Here is an 18775-nt window from a genome sequence, read left to right on the forward strand (position 1 = left end):
AAGATCGAGTTTGTTTTTTTGGTGTTTTTTTTTTTTTTTTTTCTTAATGGAATGAGTGCTTTATAAATAGTGAAAAAAGCAAAGCAGCTGACTGAAAAGCTAGAGTAAATTAACTTCCTGGTTCTGTGGCACATTTTCTATTTGGCAAATACAGACCATGAACCTACCGGAAATGAACATGACATTGAAATTACTACCTCTCCTCTTGTTATTGTCTTGCCTCCACAAAAAAAAATCATGTCAGATATATACATCTTTAAAGAGAAAGGACTATATTTAATTGCTGTGGAATTTTGTTGCAGATAACAGCTTACTGCCTTCTTGATGGCTGCTCAGTATGTTATAGTGATTAAATGGCATTCTCTTCAGTTTGCTCACTTGACTAGTCCTGGAAAATAAATTCTTTACTGATTTCCATTTACCTATTTCTTCTCTTAGGTACTCACAATAGGCATGCTGAAATGTGTTTCGTTGTATTTTTAGAAGCTAACATTTTCCAGCACTACAAAATTTTCAGAACATCTGCCAGTGCCTCATCACTGTTAATGTGGTGAACACCTTTTCTACCATGAAGAGTTCAAAATTAAAGATTAGTGATATAAAAAGGAGAAACACACAGAGCTTTCCGTCACAGTTTAATTTGGTTGTGTGGTAAATATTTTCATTTGTATTTGACCTTTTTTAGGTGAGCATGTAAATCATTATGGTGCGGGCATAAGTAAAGTTTATGACTAGAAGAAAAAGATATGAAAAGGGAAGGAGTCTTGGCCTTATTCAAGGAAGGCATTTCAATTTTCAAGGACCTTAGTGATGTGTAGTAGCTGAAGACTAACATGACTGACAAAGCAAAGGTTGTAGAGAGAAGAGGAATATTTAGTCTTCTGGCTAAATGTAGAATACTTAAATTAGTGACCCTGACAGGTAGTTCTCTGTCCCTGGCTATATAACCTACTCATGTAAGTACCTCACAGGAGAAGTATGTAAATGTGCCCTGGTGAAAACTTACCTTCTGCAGAAAGATGAGTGTTGTTGAATTTGGAATCTCAGTTTTGGGCTTGCATGCCTGACTCACACTTTTTGGGGTCTTGGATCTATCGCAGGCTGGCCTTACATCTGGGCTTGCAGATTTGATGCGAAGTTGTTCGTCATGCACAGGTTTTAAAAACAGAAGGTTGGATTTGTTTTGCGATATGACAACACTGTATTTTCTTTTCCATCTAGTTTAATCTCAAGACTGAAGATACAGTACAAATGGCACAGATCGTGACATTTTTTCAGATGCTATTCATTCTGCTACTTCGTGATTACACCTCAGCTGAAGATGGGGAAACAAGAGCTAGTAAGTCTTGGTTTTTATATTTCACACGAGAGCAAATTCAAAGCATCCCTTAAAATGAGAGTTTCCATTTTCAGGCCCACATGTGCACTTCTGTTAATTGTGATTTCTTTTTTCCATTATAATTTTGCTGGTGAAAGTTGTGCAATATATGATAAGTAACTTAAGTATCTTATTTCTCCTTTACAAAGGAAATATCTTTATTTCACTATGTGTCTAGTAAATGCTCACAGGGGCAGATGGAACTGTAAAGCTCCAGTCTTGATTTAACCAGAAGTGTCTGTAGGCAGATGTCAGGGCAAGGCAAAGCTGTCCTTCCTGTGGTGGAGCTGCAGCCTTTCACAAAACAGAAAGCACAAATACACGGCAACCCTGATGATCCCGTGTGCCATGGGATCAAAATAGTCTCTCCTGGTTTCGGCCATCTCTTTGGCACCTCATGTAGTAGTTATCTAATCTCCTTCCGTATCTAATCTCCTTCCGTAGTCAATGGAAAGTGTTTCTTTCGCTTGAGAGTTATTCTCTCCATCTGACAATGTGTATGTTGAGATGGATAAGACTGTCTTATAGAAATGCTTGTGTCAGTCCATGGCCTGTAGTTGGCAATTTAGTCTAAAAGTTCCATTTATAAGTGACTGCATCTAGCAGAGCTGAATCCATGTCTGAATCATCATGCAGTTACATTATATTTGTTAAATTCTTGCATGATTTTATATTCTGGAGGTTGAGCTTTTTCACTGATCATTTTTCTTCTACTAAAATCAGAATATGCTAATAGCAACATTCTATCAAGACTCAGGATTTTATAATAGCTACTTCTGTAAGTGCCATGTGGCAGTGTCAGAAGTCAATTAAAATATATTTGTAAAAAGATTGGATATTACTGCTGAATTCTGGAGCATTCAGACTATAGTCTTCCTCTGCAGTGTACTTGGTTTGCTGACAAAAATGAGTTTTAATGTTTATCATCTCTGCAGACAAAGGGGTATGGAAAAAACCAAAAATGTATTCCCCTCTGCTGATTGCATGAAATACAATTGCCAGTTAAGGAACTGAATTCCAGAATTTTTCGTCACCATTTCTGGTGATAATGTAAAACCAGAAAATGGCTTGATTTTCAGATAACAAGTTGGATTTGTGTGGCTTGCAGAAGCAATCTTGTTTTCTTTGTTAAACTCTGCTGATTTTTTTTTTAATTGAATGTATTTGACAATTTTGATTCTAATCCAGACAATAATTGATATGAAAAATATTTCCTGTGGAAGAAGAAGGTGGAAGAATTCATTAAAGTATTTGTTTTGTTTCTTTTTTTAAAGGTTGCAGAACTGCTCCAGCAGATTTAGTTTTTATCTTAGATGGCTCTTACAGTGTTGGCCCAGAAAACTTTGAAATAATCAAAAGCTGGCTTGTCAATATTACAAGAAATTTTGACATAGGGCCAAAGTTTATTCAAGTTGGAGTCGTCCAGTACAGCGATTACCCTGTACTTGAAATTCCCCTTGGAACTCATGAATCCAATGAGAACCTTATCAGGGAAATGGAGTCAATACACTACTTGGGAGGAAATACAAGAACAGGAAGAGCTATTCAGTTTGCCTTTGACCATCTTTTTGCAAAATCTTCAAGATTTTTAACAAAAATAGCAGTTGTTCTCACTGATGGAAAGTCTCAAGACGAAGTCAAGGATGTAGCAGCAGAAGCAAGGAAAAATAAAATCACTTTGTTTGCTATTGGCGTTGGCTCAGAAATTGAGGAGGATGAACTTAAAGCTATTGCCAACAAGCCTTCATCGACTTATGTATTTTATGTTGAAGATTATATTGCAATATCAAGAATTAAAGAAGTTATAAAGCAGAAACTCTGTGAAGGTAAGTAATGGCTTATAAAATATTTTAGGTGTTCAGAATGTAGTCCTATACTCATATTTACTTATTTCATAAGCAGAATGTGTTATTAATGTAACCTAAGACACCTGTTAATCTTTGCTCCCATCTTTAATTTTGATCTTGTTTGCAGAAATCACTCCAAAATATTGTTTTATCCATGAAATCAAGAAGTATAGTTGGGAAAGATATGGTGCTTTAACACAGTGTGCATTCAATTACAGCATGTAGGTTTATGTTCTAAACCCCCAATCTTTTTGCATTGATAAAATTTAGAAACCCTAAAATAGTTGAGCAATTCTCGTAGTGCTGAGAATATAGGGCTTACGTTAGCCTTTTCCTGGGTGTGATTGATACTGATCCACAATCTAGCATTTCTTCTTGACAGTAGAGAGGACAGCCTATCATTACAAACAGGAGTTCTTCAGCTAGTATTTGTAAAAAAAAAATAAAATAAAAAAAGCTCTTGGCAAAAGTACTTGGATTTGTAACAATCTGTTATGATCTATTTTTAGAAGGATTTTATTGAAGAATTAGCCAAGACCAACATTGTAAAATTACTTTTTAGCTTCAGAATGCTAGCAGCATTACAGCATGGAGTTTTCTGATAACTTTGTGAAACAATGGCTTTCCATATATATGAAAAAGGTAGCAAATTGCTTCTAAAATATATCACTCAGAAGGACTCTGTGATACAGTGAATCTTTATTAGTGCTATTTTGTACATGTTTTATCACCAAGAATTGCTGCAAGTCATATTTCAGTCGTACCATATTTCTGCACTTAGTAAGAATGAAAAACAATTTTTGTTTTCTGTCACCTCGAGAATTGAGTTAATTGAAACAATATGGTGAAACTTAGGCTGAGGATAATAGTGTTTATTTCTTGCTACAATTAAGAAAATCATAATAATTCCTTGTGGCTGATGTAGCAAGGTGGTCAGTCCAAAAATTAAATCAGCTTGGTGCAGCTAAATTCCTTAACAGAACCACATGCAGGGAGAAACTTCCCAAGTACAATATTTTCTTTAAATAAAGTTTAGAAGAAGTGACATTACATTTCATCAAAATGGATTTTCTGCTTTCAGAATTAACTAATATCCTTTGAAATTCAGCTGTGGTATTTGACATGACTCTCACATCAGTAATCTGCAAATGTTGACTACATACACAAAAGTGTACTTACTGTTTAAGTGACCCTTTGCTTCCACTCTCTTCTGTTGTGCTCTTTACTCGTGTTGGCATTAAGGTGCCTCTCTCAAAGGGTGATCAAAGCCAGCTGACAGCTTCATTTCTATCCACAGTGTCTTTAGCAGGTGAACTGAAAAACTAGTAAACTGGAAATTTTATATTTGAGAGGTGTTTTATTCATGATGGTCTTAAGGTCCTTTCCAACCCTAATTATTCTATGATTCTATGATTCTATGTTGTTAAGATTCATATTGACTCTGGAAGAGGAAGTTCCATGAGGGCAAGGCACCAATGACTTGGCTGTGATCAACAACATGAAACTGCCTGAATATTTTGTAATTCTCTCTTGATTGTCTTTATTTTAATGTCTAAAAACTGCTAACCTTTACTCTGTGGTGTTTTTAACTTTTTTATTATATGAATATGGATATAAGAGCATAGGGGTGGTATTTCCTTTATGAAAAAATGATGCTGAGGTTTGGTGGATCGTGTAGTGAGTAGTGCTATTACAGCCTTGTAGATGGAGGGCGCTGTTATGCCTTTTGGGAGCTCTGGTGTTGGTTTTAAAGTATGGCAGGGGGAAAAATCCTGCTGAATCTGTCATCCAGAAAGGACAATATGAGTAAAGGAATTATTAAACATTCTGGAAGTCTAATGTTCCTGTGGTTTTAATATTCTCTAGAAAAAAAATATAGAAAGATTGTGTGTCAGGCATTTAAGAACATTACTCAATTCAGTCCTCAGAAGTATGTCTGGAGAATTCTAAGAAGAGTTCCTTTGTGCTAGATAATGGGAATTAACATGAAAAGGTTATTTCATGCTTCATGAAGGAAAAGTAAAGCATCTGAAAACTAGATAAAAAACACTAAAAGGGGAAAAAAATCAATGAACGCTAGAGAGCTGCTGTGACTGATATTTTTCATGGGAAACACATTTCTTACGAAAAATAGTTCTTAATTTTGCCATTGACTTCTGCATCGTGTATAATGGGTATGTATCAAAATAATCCAGCCTGAAGATGATCCAGAAGATCCCCAAAATATCTGTCTTACTGGGAATGTTTTAATTTTTCAGCGTGCCATTAGAAATAAAGAATAGTTTTTTAATATATAATTTTACACATGCTTAATTTGTAATGTATTGGTTTAGAATAGTTACTTTGTTGCTGATCCAAAGTAATGGCCCTCTCATATAAACTAATCCTAGTTCTGCAATTATTTTCTGCTTTTTGCATCAAATTTCTAATACTGCAACTGGTAGTAGGTCCTTCCATTAATTTTCTTGCCAGTGTATGTGATTATCTGTAATCTGTATTAATACTGGTAGTGTGACCATTGTTCAGCTTTCAAATAAATGAGTTTAGAAAATGTTTCCATGACAACAATTTGGGAGTCAGGTAGCATTTTGCTGTGAGGAGAAAAAGAAAACTAAGGGGAATGTATGGAGCTTCTTACTGCTGCCCCAAGTACATGTGGCATCTTCCCTTAGGATGAATTGTCCTTTCCTACCACAGGTACTTTATGCAGACACTTAGCTGGATTTTCTTAGAGTTTATATATCCTGCCTCCCCCACCAGAATGGGGTAGCTTCTGAGTGCCCTTGGATTGGTTAGGAAGGGAAGTCATGCAGTGTTGCTCATAGTGTAAAGAGAAGCCAGTACAGACCTGTTGAGATTATAATTCCCTGAAAAATGAGTTTTCCAGCCCATGGCTGGTAAGGATGGAGATGAGAGCACTCTTCACCCCTTTTTTGGAATGTATTCTTAACCTCTTCCCTTTCTATGAACTGATGCTCTTCTGAAGAAACAATGGGAAATGAATTAAGAAATTGTATTTATAGTAAACAGTTTAGCATAATTTTAATAAAAAGTTCTTCTTTTCATTGATTCATTACTCTAATACAGTGTTGGCTTTAGCATTAAATTTCACTCTGTTCTCACTTTTTGTTTTTAGAAAAATTACGTTCACTGTCTAGTATTGTTTGTGTAAAGAGAATTAAACGAAGATAACATTCAGCTAACTTTAGTTTTCAAAGAAAATACTTCACAAAATATTTGTCCAGTTAGAACAGCTTCAAGCAGATTTCAGTGTAACAGACAAAATAGATCAGAGTCCATTTTGAGCAAAATAAAATTAAAAAGGTAGTTGTAGATATGTCTACCTTTGTCTGTTTTCAACCCTGTTTTTTAATTTGGGGGGGATTTTGGATGAATTCAAATTGTTAGCGCATTGTGGAAAGTAAGTTCACAGAATCACAGAATCCCAAGGGTTGGAAGGGACCTCAAGAGATCATCTAGTCCAACCCCCCTGCAAGAGCAGGGTAACCTAGAGTACATCACACAGGAACTTGTCCAGGCGGGCCTTGAATATCTCCAATGTGGGAGACTCCACAACCCCTCTGGGCAACCTGTTCCAGTGCTCTGTCACTCTCACAGTAAAGAAGTTCTTCCTGATGTTAACGTGGAACCTTCTATGCTCCAGTTTACACCCATTGCCCCTTGTCCAAGTTCTGTAACTTTCTAGCTTAGAATTTTAGAAATTAAGTTCAATTTTTTATTAGTCAGATACAGTAATACCTTTTAACTACACTGAGTAACAATTCAAAGTAGTATGTGAACATAATTGCAGGAAAATATGACAACTCAGTGTTATTGTTTCATGTCTCAGAGGATTCTGCATGTCACTTCTCTCACACTTGAGAGAACTGGCAGTTCTCAATTCTCATTTTTTAAAAGGAAAAATATCGGTAAATGGGAGGTTACTTCTCTAAAGTAATATTTTTGTACTGTATTTGCATTTGTTACTTTGCAGAATCTGTTTGTCCGACAAGAATTCCAGTGGCAGCTCGAGATGAAAAAGGATTTGACATTCTTGTAGGATTAGGTGTGAAGAAAAAGGTTAAAAAGAGAATTCAAATACCAAGCACTAATGCAAAAGCTTTTGAAGTAACCTCACGTGTTGATCTGTCGGAATTGACAAGGTATTTATAAATACACTTGTAAATTTAGTATGATTTTTTCTTTTCGTTTACTTAAAGTGAGACTTATTTTAAGATTTATACTTATATTCAAGTGCTGTCTTTTTTTTTTCCCCTTCATCCTTATTTAGGAATGTGTTTCCAGAAGGTCTGCCTCCGTCCTATGTGTTTGTATCCACTCAACGATTTAAAGTAAAAAAGACATGGGATTTGTGGAGAATTCTCAGTCTGGATAAGAGACCACAAATAGCAGTCACTGTTAATGGCGAAGAGAAAACATTATCATTCACTACAACAAGTTTAATAAATGGCACACAAGTTATTACTTTTGCTGCTCCTCCTGTAAAGGTAAGGAGTAAGTCATTGTGCTGGAATACTCAAGTACACATTAGTCCTTTGCCCTTTATGTTTTTTTGAAAATGCATGGTCTTATTTTTGGCTGCTTAGGCATTTAAAAATAGATGGGAGGTGCTTTATCCATATTTCCAGAGTGTCCATGGTGATCATGACTGTAAATGCTTTGCAGGTGCTTTTTACTCAGTAGTTTCCGGCGGGTAACTATCAGAAGATCACAGAGTCGTTTTTTGACACAGCTCTTTGCTTACCATAGAAAACACTGGAAAGTGTTTTCTGCCTTTGATATGGAGACTAGGAAATGCCAATGAAAATAGTTCATTTATAGAGAGAAATTTCGTTAAGTGTCTAGATTTCTTGATAATTCACAATGACCAAAGTTACTTTCTTCTCCAGAAGAGTAAATGCACGTTTACAAAAAGACAGTTCAATCTGGATTTGTCTAGTTCTCCTGATAAAAAATTCCTTTTGTCTCTTATTTTTCTCATTCAAAGGATTCCCTTCTTTGTGCAAACCAATTTTATTGTCTTCTAGTGTAATCTGAAGGTTCTCGTTCAATCTTTCTTCAGTAAGAGTGGTGTCCCTCAGGGATTGGTGTTGGGACCAGTTTTGTTCAGCATCTCTGTTGTTGGCATGGACAGTGGGATTGAGTGCACCCTCAGCAAGTTTGCTGATGACACCAAGCTGTGGGGTTTGGTTGATACGCTGGAGGGAAGGAAGCCATCCAGAGGGACCTTGACACGCTTGTGAGGTGGGCTGATGCCAACCTCATGAAATTTAACCATGACAAGTGCAAGTTCCTACAGCTGGGTTGGAGCAATCCCAGACACAGCTACAGGTTGGGCAGAGAAGAGATTCAGAGCAGCCCTGCAGAGAAGGACTTGGGGGTGTTGGCTGATGAGAAAACAAACATGAGTCAGCTTCAATGTGTGCTCGCATCCCAGAAAGCCAACCATATCCTGGCTGCAGCAAAAGGAGAGTGACCAGCAGGTTGAAGGAGGTGATCCTGCCTCTTTATTCTGCTCTCGTGAGACCTCACTTGGAGTATTGTGTACAGTTCCGGTGTCCTCAACATAAAAAGGACGTGGAACTGTTGGAACAAGTCCAGAGAAGGGCTACAAGGATGATCAGGGGACTGGAGCACCTCCTGTATGAAGACAGGCTGAGAAAGTTGGGGCTGTTCAGCCTGGAGAAGAGAAGGCTGCGTGGAGACCTCATAGCAGCCGTCCAGTATCTGAAGGGGGCCTATAGGGATGGTGAGGAGGGACTCTTTGTTAGGGACTGTAGTGATAGGATAAGGGGTAATGGGTTCAAACTTAAACAGGGGAAGTTTGGATATAAGCAGGAAGTTATTTCCTGTGAGGGTGGTGAGGCACTGGAATGGGTTGCCCAGGGAAGTTGTGAATGCTCCATCCCTGTTGGTGTTCTAGGCCAGGTTGGACAGAGCCTTGGGTGACATGATTTAGTGTGAGGTGTCCCTGCCCATGGCAGGTGTGTGGGAACTTGATGATCTTAAGGTCCTTTCCAACCCTAAGTGTTCTATGATTCTATGTTTTTCCAGGGAAGCGTTCAGCTCTTGTAAGGAAGTGTCTCAGTTGCAGGTCAGACAGAAGGAAAGAGATTGAATGTCTCTACTCCTGCATTTGTAGCAGTATAGTTATGTGCAGTCCAGAAATTCCCATTCCTACTGCAGATAGTGTTGTTTAAGTGAACAGAGAGAGATGCTTCAGCAGACAAAAGAGTGGGAAAGATCTACCACTGGTGCGCTTCATAGCTAAGTGGGTTCAGTTTTTCTGAGAAGTGGTGGCCTGCATTTGAATCCCTACTCCAAATCAGGCTGAAGGATTTGAAATATAAATCCTCAGAGAAGGAAGGACTACTCTCCAAGAGAATGTCCTAACTGCTAAGCTTTTACTTAGGGAGAGCTATTTCACTGTGTTATTAGATGGAAAATCTTACTTTTTCTTCAAAATTTTCTCTGCCTTTTTATACTTTTTAGTAGATTATTATTTATTTATTTAACTAATTTTTAAGAAAGCACCATTAGCATTTTTGATTTACTGGAACTTGTTAGGAAATTCAGAAAATTTCAAATAAATTCAAAAATTTGTATTTGTCTGTTTCTTGCAGCTCCAGTGACAAATCAATCTTATTCTTGCAGTCCCATGTGCCCACTTCATTCACCATGAGAAGAAGACTTTTTCTTTCTCCCTTTCTTTCTGTTTTTGTTTTTGTGCTTCTCCATGCTTGCATTGTGGTTATGGATAACAATAATTTTATGCCCTTTTTAGAGCTGTGTGTCTGCAAGCACATTATAAATGTCACTATGCTTTTAATGAAACTTTTTATTTAATAAAGCTCCATGATAATTTATCTGTTTTAATCAGGAAAATTTGAAACGTTATCTGTTCTGACCAGTTGTTTATTTTATCTTGTAATGAGAGCCGTTGTAAATAAATAAACCCCCCATCTACAAATGAAAATAAAATAGGAACAGAGGTGCTATCTAAGGGTGTATGCTATTAAGTGATGTAATCTTTGTTTATGTCTGCAAAAGGTAACAAAGATATATAACACTGAAAGATGTATGTTTTAGTTTAATCTTATGTGTACCAGTTTAGTTTGGGATTAATCCCTATTAAATTTAGCCATATAAAAGACAAGCATCTAGTCTAGTCTAAGCTAAAGAGCTAGGTTGTATTTGAAATTAATAGATCAGCTCAAGAAGAAGGCATGTTGAATTTAATTTATAAGGTAGGTTGAGATATCTTTCATTTTCTAACACTTTTAGAACTATGCTATTTGTTTAAATCTTGAGCTGTAAAAATTTGTTGTTCGTGAGATGATGAATGTAATATTTAGTTTATTCATTTCAGTACTGTGATTCTTTCTGCCAATATCATGTCTGTCATCTCATTTTTTTCCATAAGAGATTAAGTAGAAAGACTTTTAAGTAACAATTTGTTTCACCATGATTTAAGATCTGAAGTGTTAAAGACATTATACCATTGCTGAAAAAAATTCCTGTAGCTTCTTTTTTTTAGCAAATACATGTTTGTGCATGTTCAAGATCATAAACTGAAAAAAATCTATGTGAGTTTAATTCCTATTTCAGAATTATTTTTTATGATTGCCAAATATTGTCTACTCAATTATGATATTACTTGGCAACTACTTTTTGCCTATACAGTTTACAAATTTTTGTATGATAAAACCTGGAACATTGATCATCTCAGCCACTAACAGTAGTTTAAGTGCTGAAATGCAGTTTTATCCTTCTTTAAATTGAAGATGTTTTAAACAATTCTGTTTTCTTTTCTTAGATATTGTTTGATGAAGGCTGGCACCAACTTCGTCTCTTAGTAACAGAAGACTCTGTAACTTTGTATATAGATGGCCAAGAAATTGAAACAAAGCCATTGCATCCTGTTTTAGGTATTTACATCAGTGGCCTAACCCAAATAGGAAAGTATTTGGGAAAGGAGGAAACTGTACAGGTAAGCATATCCTAAATTCTCAATAATAAAGAAATTCTACTGTAGGTTAACATTGCATTAGTGCCTTCTGTGTTCTTGAACTGAATTTGGGAAATACTGTCTCAAAGCAAGGATTTCTTCTGTGCTTGGCATTGCGTATTATTTCCTTCCATCAGGATATGGATTATGATGGAAAAGAGGGAGAGAACAAAATTTTGATGTTTTCATTCTCATCATTAGCTGTCAGAAAAGTACTATCAACTCTGTTTCTGTCACACTGCAAATATTTGATACTCAAACTGTCACTGATTCGGCTGTGCTGGAAACTCCCCCTGAAAACCCTTCACCAAGGATCTCCTCTATTCTGAGAAACATTAAAGTTCTTTTGCCTTCAGCTTTTTGCAGACACCAAAAAGCTGGTTAAAACTTCAGGCTGTATTGGTAAAGGCTGCATAGACCAGTAGTGAAAGCTGCATAGACCAGTAGTGAAGACTTCTATGTTGACAGTGTTCTAGATGTTGGTGAAATAGGTAATTTTCTTGTATTTATAGCAATGCAGTAATGACTAATTAAACTGATAGTAATAACTAATTAGACTGATAGTAATGGAAACAATACTAAGAAATACTGAATTACGTAAGTAGGTATCATTTTTAGTTATTTTGAAAGTATGCTTTTTTTTGTACACTCATTTCATGATCTTTACTGCTACTATTAAAATATATTAATGTTCTTTGTATCATCTTGAGCTCTCTTGAGATGTCTTTACTTAGTTACTCCTGAATTTTATGTATTTGTTGCCAGGCTTCAGTTTTATTATCATATTCTCAAAGTGTGCATGGTAACTTGAATGATGCACTGTGTGTGTGACTCAGCATTTCTGGTGGTGACATTGTCTGTATACTGAAGTACCCCTTTGTGAAAACTACTGAATGTTGGTCACAGATTTCTAATGGGACTTCAAGCACTTACTGCAAGAAAAGTAGAGATTTCAGAATTGTACTAGATTGTCTCATGAATTTTCTCTGTGCAGGGTAATCCCATTTTCATAGTTTTGTGCATTCCATGTGTATTTTCGCTTAAGTCACTGCAGAAATGGGACTTTTATAGATTCCCAGTAATATGGTTACTGAGTTGAAGAATGCTAGGAGCTAGACATGTTATCTAAAATAAAAGCATTTTAGGAATGTGGAATTGTATGAGAGGCGCATCTGATAGTGGCCTAGAAGAAAAGGAGAAAATCTGCCTCAGGTTGCAATTTTGTGTTTCCAGATGACTTTTATAATCTAAAAAACATATTTCTCCACTTTCTCAGTCTGTGATGTATTCTGCAAAGCATTAACATTTAAACATTGCCAGGATACTTCTATTCAAACTATGATTATAGAGAAATATTTTAATGAACCTGCATACCATTTTCATATGAAAATGCATACATACTTTCAATGAAAAGGTATTTGGAAACCCTTAAGGAAAGAAATACCTTGAAATTGGATGCAAAGTATGATACAAGAATGTATTTCAGAGATTCTTTGGTGAACATTCATTCTCCTTCTGTGCTCTGATTCAGATGTTTTCTGGTGATATTTTGCAAGTGTTCTTGATTTAATTAGGATCTTATTGGCTGCAGTGCTTGCCAGTATAGCAGTGATGAACTTGTGTACATACTGAAGTATTGTGGATTGTAAACAGTTTAAATTTGAAAACACATATCAGTAGGCATGGTATTAACAACTCCATTTTCTGTGCTTTCCCTGCTTCAGCTTGTAGCTATGATTTCATATGAGTGTCATGGCTTTTTTCTCTTTGGATTAAGGATATTTTATTCTAGAAAAGCTGTCTTCAGTGGTATATTTTTTTTAATATAGCTCTAGAGCACCATGGCACAAACTATTGCTTACCTGGTGCCAGTGTTTTTACTGGTTGCCTTTTAAAGCTTTGCATTATACAGCTGAACTCCAAATGAAACTCTTTCAAGCATCAGGGATGCCTTCTGATGCTTCACCAAAACATACTAATCTTACATCTAATAGAGACAGCTCAGTGTAGAAACATCTTCCAAGGACTCTTAAGGTAAAATGGGAAAGGTTGGTTTCGCCTGTGCTGTTGTAACTTGTTTCCCTGTTATATTGGCAGCCAGTGTAATTTGTGCTGTGTGTGTTTGGATTTATTGCCAAGGATTAGGGGGTGATTTCTATTATTTTAGAAACAAAAATCTTGGATTGACTGTACTTCTTTAAATAATGCTGTTACAGAACGTTCAATTGGTTGCATGTATTAATCATTGTAAGTAGTCTGACAAAAAAATATTTCTGCATTTTTGATTTTTAACTGTAGGGGGGACACAGAGCTTCCAATTTATCTTTCTTTTTAATGTTTTGCTCATTTGTTTTATACTTGTGGAAGATACAGTTTAAGAAGAGTATAGTTTAAACTAACTTAATGTCAGAAAATGTATGCTTTATCTAAAAAAAGTCTTTTATGTTTTGAATTATAGTTTGATATACAAAAACTGCGAATCTACTGTGACCCAGAGCAAAATAATCGCGAAACAATTTGTGAGATCCCAGGATTTGTGAGTATGATAAATGAACTTTTGAGGACTACTTGGCATTTTCTAGAAATCGGTTTAATGCTGACTCAGGGAATTCTTAAAATAAGTAATAGTACATTGATTCTGCTCATGCAAACAAATGCTTGTTGCATGTGCAATATCAACTGATGCGGAACTTGTGTGCTTTCAGCATTATTTTTGCACAAATATGTTTTAGAAGTTTTTTTAACTTAGATATTTGATGGTAGGAATTTGACTGCAGTATAGAAGAATCTTGGAATCTTCTGTTACAGTTTAAGATTTGAAACACTTTACATTAAGAAAACTGCTAGGTTACAGCAGGGTAAAAAACTTTAAATATTACTTTTTAACTTACCTGATACAGTTCTTGCTACTTGTCAGCTAATTTAATACCTGAATTTTTTTAATATAATTGACAAACCTATATTTTTGTCACTTTTTCCTATCAGAAGTATCTGTAAATATCCCATTAAAGTTGCCAGAATTTCGTGAAGTATATTGCAGATAGGACGAAAATAAAATCAGGATTTTATGATTCATGTACACAGTTAGGAGGCTTATGGGGATCCATTGACCCTTTGGTTGCCCTCTTATTTGCATTTAATTGTACAGTGAAATACATAACACATCTAAGCAGATTTGGAAACCATTCATGACACAGGATTTGGGCCAGATTTTCAAAAGTATTCAGCTCCCATCTCAAAATATAATCAAGAGGTTATTTTCTATATACAGTTTCATTCAAAATGTCCTCCTTTGTTCGGTATCTAAAACGTACTAGGCTAAAGATAATCAGACACCAGTGTCTTACTTTGTAAATCCGTATTCTTCATGTTGTGATTTGATTTATCCTTAGGTCCATTTAGCCAGTTTGACAGTAGAACCTGTAAATCTTCAACATCCACATGCATTTTTTTTTTTGGTCAGATTTGCCCAGATGCCCAGCTAGTCTGGTTTTCTTCTATTTATTTTGTCTGTTGCAGTCAGCACCCTTATTAGGGCTTTTCAAAAATTGCTGCTTTCATTTAAGTAACAAGTGGTTACTTGGCTGAATTATTAGCTGTTCTGAAATCTAACTGTGTGTGTCAAGAACTAATGGGTTCTGGAATGCTTTTGTGAAGTTAGCTTTAAATCCTGAAGTAAATTTAGTATTTGGCTATTTAACTGCACCACGTATCTTTTTATTCTTTACAAAATAAATGTAGGCTATAAAAGCAAACAGATGAAAGAAATTTTTGCACAAAGAAAGTAAACACTAAAAAGTCCATCCTGCCTTGCATTCTCTCTGATTTGGCAAGAAGTCCAAGCTTCATTTCACTTGCTGTTGTTGTGAATTAAGTTTGGACTTTACCCATGAAATTCTGGACTTCTTCAGAAAATAAAAATGTTGAACGATCTCTTAAAGAGGAATATGTGGTTTGTGCGTGTATTCTGTCAAAGTGCAGTTGTGTCAAAGCTTCTGAACTAAGCAGGGGCTTTATGTACTAAATACAGCCTGAATTCATCCCCTTTCCTGAAGATACATGGCTCCACATTAATTTTAAACTCCCTATATGATCTGTGGAGGAAGATAACCTTCTCTAGAGGTTGCCCAAGTTGAAAATTGAATACAGAGGAAGCTGTCTCTCTCCATAGGACTATGTATGAATTCTGTGGTGACTGTGAATTAGAAAGCTCCTGTACACGGTGCAGCTAATGGTGCCTACTAAACCATTAGGACAGACAATTTCATGGTTGGTATGCTGAAATATTTGGGGATGGATCGTTCAATGGCATTGCAGATACTGGAAAACTCAATTAGGCTAATAGCAGAGTCTAACACAGTCACACAGGAACGTGAGAAAAAGCCGGCCTTGCCTCTGTGCTGCTCTGTGGTTTCCCAGATGCTGATCAGAGATTTTAGAAATATTTTGGTACGTTCTCTGACATGAATGAGTAAGCAGAGGACATTATCTTTTTTATTTTTTATTTTTTTATGAGGTTACTCCTGGCAGAAAGTTTGACCCAAATCTAAGCATGTTGTGTGTAAATATTTACATGGTTCAGTATTCATTCTAGTTTTGTCATTGCCTTTTAAAAATTGCTACTGGTAGCTTCTGTTGAAAGACCCTTAAATTAAATGAAATAGAAATTCATATATATTGATAGCAGCTGCACTTAAGTCTGAGTCTAAAGTTATGAATTACAATTCCTTGACTGTTACAGCCCTAAATTTATGATTGGTTTTCTGCTTACAGCCCTAAATTGATGATTGGTTTTCTGCTTATTACAAATACTGCCATACTCTTAAACTGTGTTTCTTTTTGTTTCAGAATGGAGAGGTAGGCTCAATCATTAACTGCTCAAACTCAATTTAAGGTAGTATTTGACTTTATATAAACTTATTCTAGCGAATTTACACTTTGTTTTGAAAAGAGGACAGAGGTTTGCTAAGCTTCAAAGAGCTGGATTTTCATTAGTTGAACTCTAGTCAATAGACAAATTAAAAATCAGTTTTCTGAGGAAACCCACGTTTATTAGAATAAATGATCTAATCTTTTTTTCCAGTTCAATTCCGTTTCTCTAATTTGCAATGGTGGGTGTAGTTGCAAAATGAATGGGGATATGCACAGTCAGGCAGCTGCTACCTGCATCATGCTAAAGGGAGCTCTCTGAAGGGGAGATTGTTTGGAGGCTTGATATGATAGCTTCCCTAAACATCTTCTTGGTCCCCTAGCATCCACTTGGTTCAGTTTGCAAAGGAAACTTAGATTTGTGTTTTGATCTATCATTTGACCCTGAGAAAGAGCTACATTCAGAGAGCATTATAAAAAAATCTGCATTATTTCAGAAAATACGATTAAAATGTTCCAGAAAGTGCTTAGATAATACATAAAAAGTCTGCTTTTTGTATCTTGTGTCCTCAAATTTTGCCTTTCCATAGCTCTAAGAATTTGCTGGTGAAAAAAAAATTCATTTAGTACAGTTGCATGTAAATTTGGGTGCTTGACCTGGGGCTGATGGGATTTGATCTAATAGTTCTCCACTCACCTGCCTTGGCAAAACACTGAAGTTTCATGTGGTCTTAGTGGTGAGAAGTAAATACCTAAAAAAGTCATAAAAAGTATCTCTAGAGGGTGATTTGGTCTGCCAAGGTTTAAAGTTTACTGCTGTTTGTGTAGGGAGCATAGTTTGGAGAGGGTCATCTAGTGGTGGCTTGCAGGAGCTGGACATAGCAGCCATGCCCCACCTTTCCTTTGGTAGCTTCCTAGCTGGGACACATGCCCAGGAGGTAGGAGACTGGCTTTTAAGATATTTTCAAGCTTGCTACACATTATAGCATGCCCATCAGTTGTGATCATTATGCTCTACATAGTATTTATTTGATTCTTTTTACAAACTTCAATTAAATAGTTATATTTGATAACTGATCACACTTTAAGTGATTAATATCAATTACTTTAGGAGGAGAAGAGTCTTGCATGTTACCAGATTTAAAATTATCAAACTGTGTGACAAAATACTTGTGGAAAAGCAAATAGGGTTTCCGATATCAGCCCAGTATCAGTACTTAATTTTCTATTTGTTTTTCTTCTGGATAAAATGATGAATTCATGCATGCAAATGCAGGGCAATATTCAGGTAAGCAGAAGTTCCACTGGAACAATGGAGACAGAGGCAAGACCTGCGCAACTGAATTAAAATCAGCTTCATATAATGTTATGATACATTTGTCGAATGCTTTTGCCATGTGTATTGATGGCTGGTTTCACTCTTCGTAGTGCATGAATGGTCCTAGTGATGTAGGCTCAACGCCTGCCCCCTGCATATGCCCGCCAGGAAAACAAGGACCTCCAGGCCCCAAAGTAAGTTTCCATTCTGTCTAGTTGAGCATACATCGTTTGGGTTTTTTTTTAATCTCTTCTTTTCCAATCTATCTTGGCCAGTCACAGTCAGATTAAAAAAGTAGTGGACAAATTCTACTGCTTCTGGTTTCCAGGGCATGAATACAGTGATTAGAATCCTCAAGGCCGCACTGTAGTGCCATAAATCATAGTAACACAAATGTGTCTTTTTTTTTAAGCAAAATGGTCATGGATTTAAAATCTTTTGTTTCCATATACTTCAGCATGAAATGGTTTGCTAGTGAAAGTTTTAATGGAGTGGGGTCTTTTACTTCTTTAACAAAGAGTGGACTAGATGCTTACTGGGTGAGCTCCGCCTTAGCTTTCTGATGACTGCCTCGAATGTTGGTGGAGGACTGAGAAACAGACTTGAGTGTCTGATGTCTAATGTGGCAAACTGAAATCCCTAGGACTTTGCTGTATTATCTTTCTCAATACTGTACCAAGCAGTGCTTCCAGAGTGACTAGCTTGCCTTACAAGGGTGGACAAGAAATTGCCAAACTCATTAAACAAATTATTAAAAACCTCTACTCTCATTATCTAAAGGGTTAGCAGTCTGCTGCAGCAACATCCTCAGAGGGCATTTTGCTACAATGGTAAGGGTAACTATAACCAGGGAATTGGAATCTGCAAGATGGAGATTATTTCATATGATGGAATTTTTGTGTTTTTTTACCTTTTTTTCAAGAGAAGCATACTGGAAAAAAAAGAGAGAGAAGCAAGTACTTATCATTTAAAAAAAACCTTAAAGCCACATCCTGTAAAGTATAAAGTAGCATAAAATTTCAGAAAATTGTATAGGTTATTTTAACAGTATGTCTTAACTTCTGAATACCTGGCTTTGGAGCTGTATAAATTTCAACTTAATACTGTTTGTGTCACTCCATTGTGATTGTATCACTCCATTGTGATACTAATGGAGTACAATAAAATTAAATTAAAAAAAAACCCTGATATTTTAACATTTTCAAGTTAAAAGCATAATATTTCATAGTTTAGATAGTATATTTGAAAGCAATTTTATTTCTACTCTAATTTCAAACCTGGACTTCTTAATTTGGACAGTAATAATTCTGGATAACCTGTTATGCTTTTCTAAA

At 36.0% G+C, this 18775-nt stretch overlaps 1 protein-coding gene across 1 annotated transcript in view; it reads left to right on the plus strand.

The window, feature by feature from the left end:
- Positions 1-1225: 1225 nt before the first annotated feature.
- Positions 1226-18775, plus strand: part of COL21A1 (collagen type XXI alpha 1 chain) — an 80100-nt gene continuing 62550 nt past the window's right edge. Inside the window, exons 1-8 of the mRNA XM_061354925.1 lie at positions 1226-1339; positions 2653-3204; positions 7220-7388; positions 7517-7733; positions 11063-11236; positions 13713-13790; positions 16103-16111; positions 17552-17635. Of these exons, the coding sequence (XP_061210909.1) occupies positions 1252-1339; positions 2653-3204; positions 7220-7388; positions 7517-7733; positions 11063-11236; positions 13713-13790; positions 16103-16111; positions 17552-17635 (1371 nt within the window). The 5' untranslated portion in view covers positions 1226-1251. The remainder of the gene's footprint in view (positions 1340-2652; positions 3205-7219; positions 7389-7516; positions 7734-11062; positions 11237-13712; positions 13791-16102; positions 16112-17551; positions 17636-18775) is intronic.

Source organism: Neopsephotus bourkii, unplaced genomic scaffold (genome assembly GCF_033783945.1).
Source record: "Neopsephotus bourkii isolate Nb327-2 ecotype Australia unplaced genomic scaffold, CSIRO-AGI_Nbou_v1 NB_756, whole genome shotgun sequence".
Lineage (NCBI taxonomy): Eukaryota > Metazoa > Chordata > Aves > Psittaciformes > Psittacidae > Neopsephotus > Neopsephotus bourkii.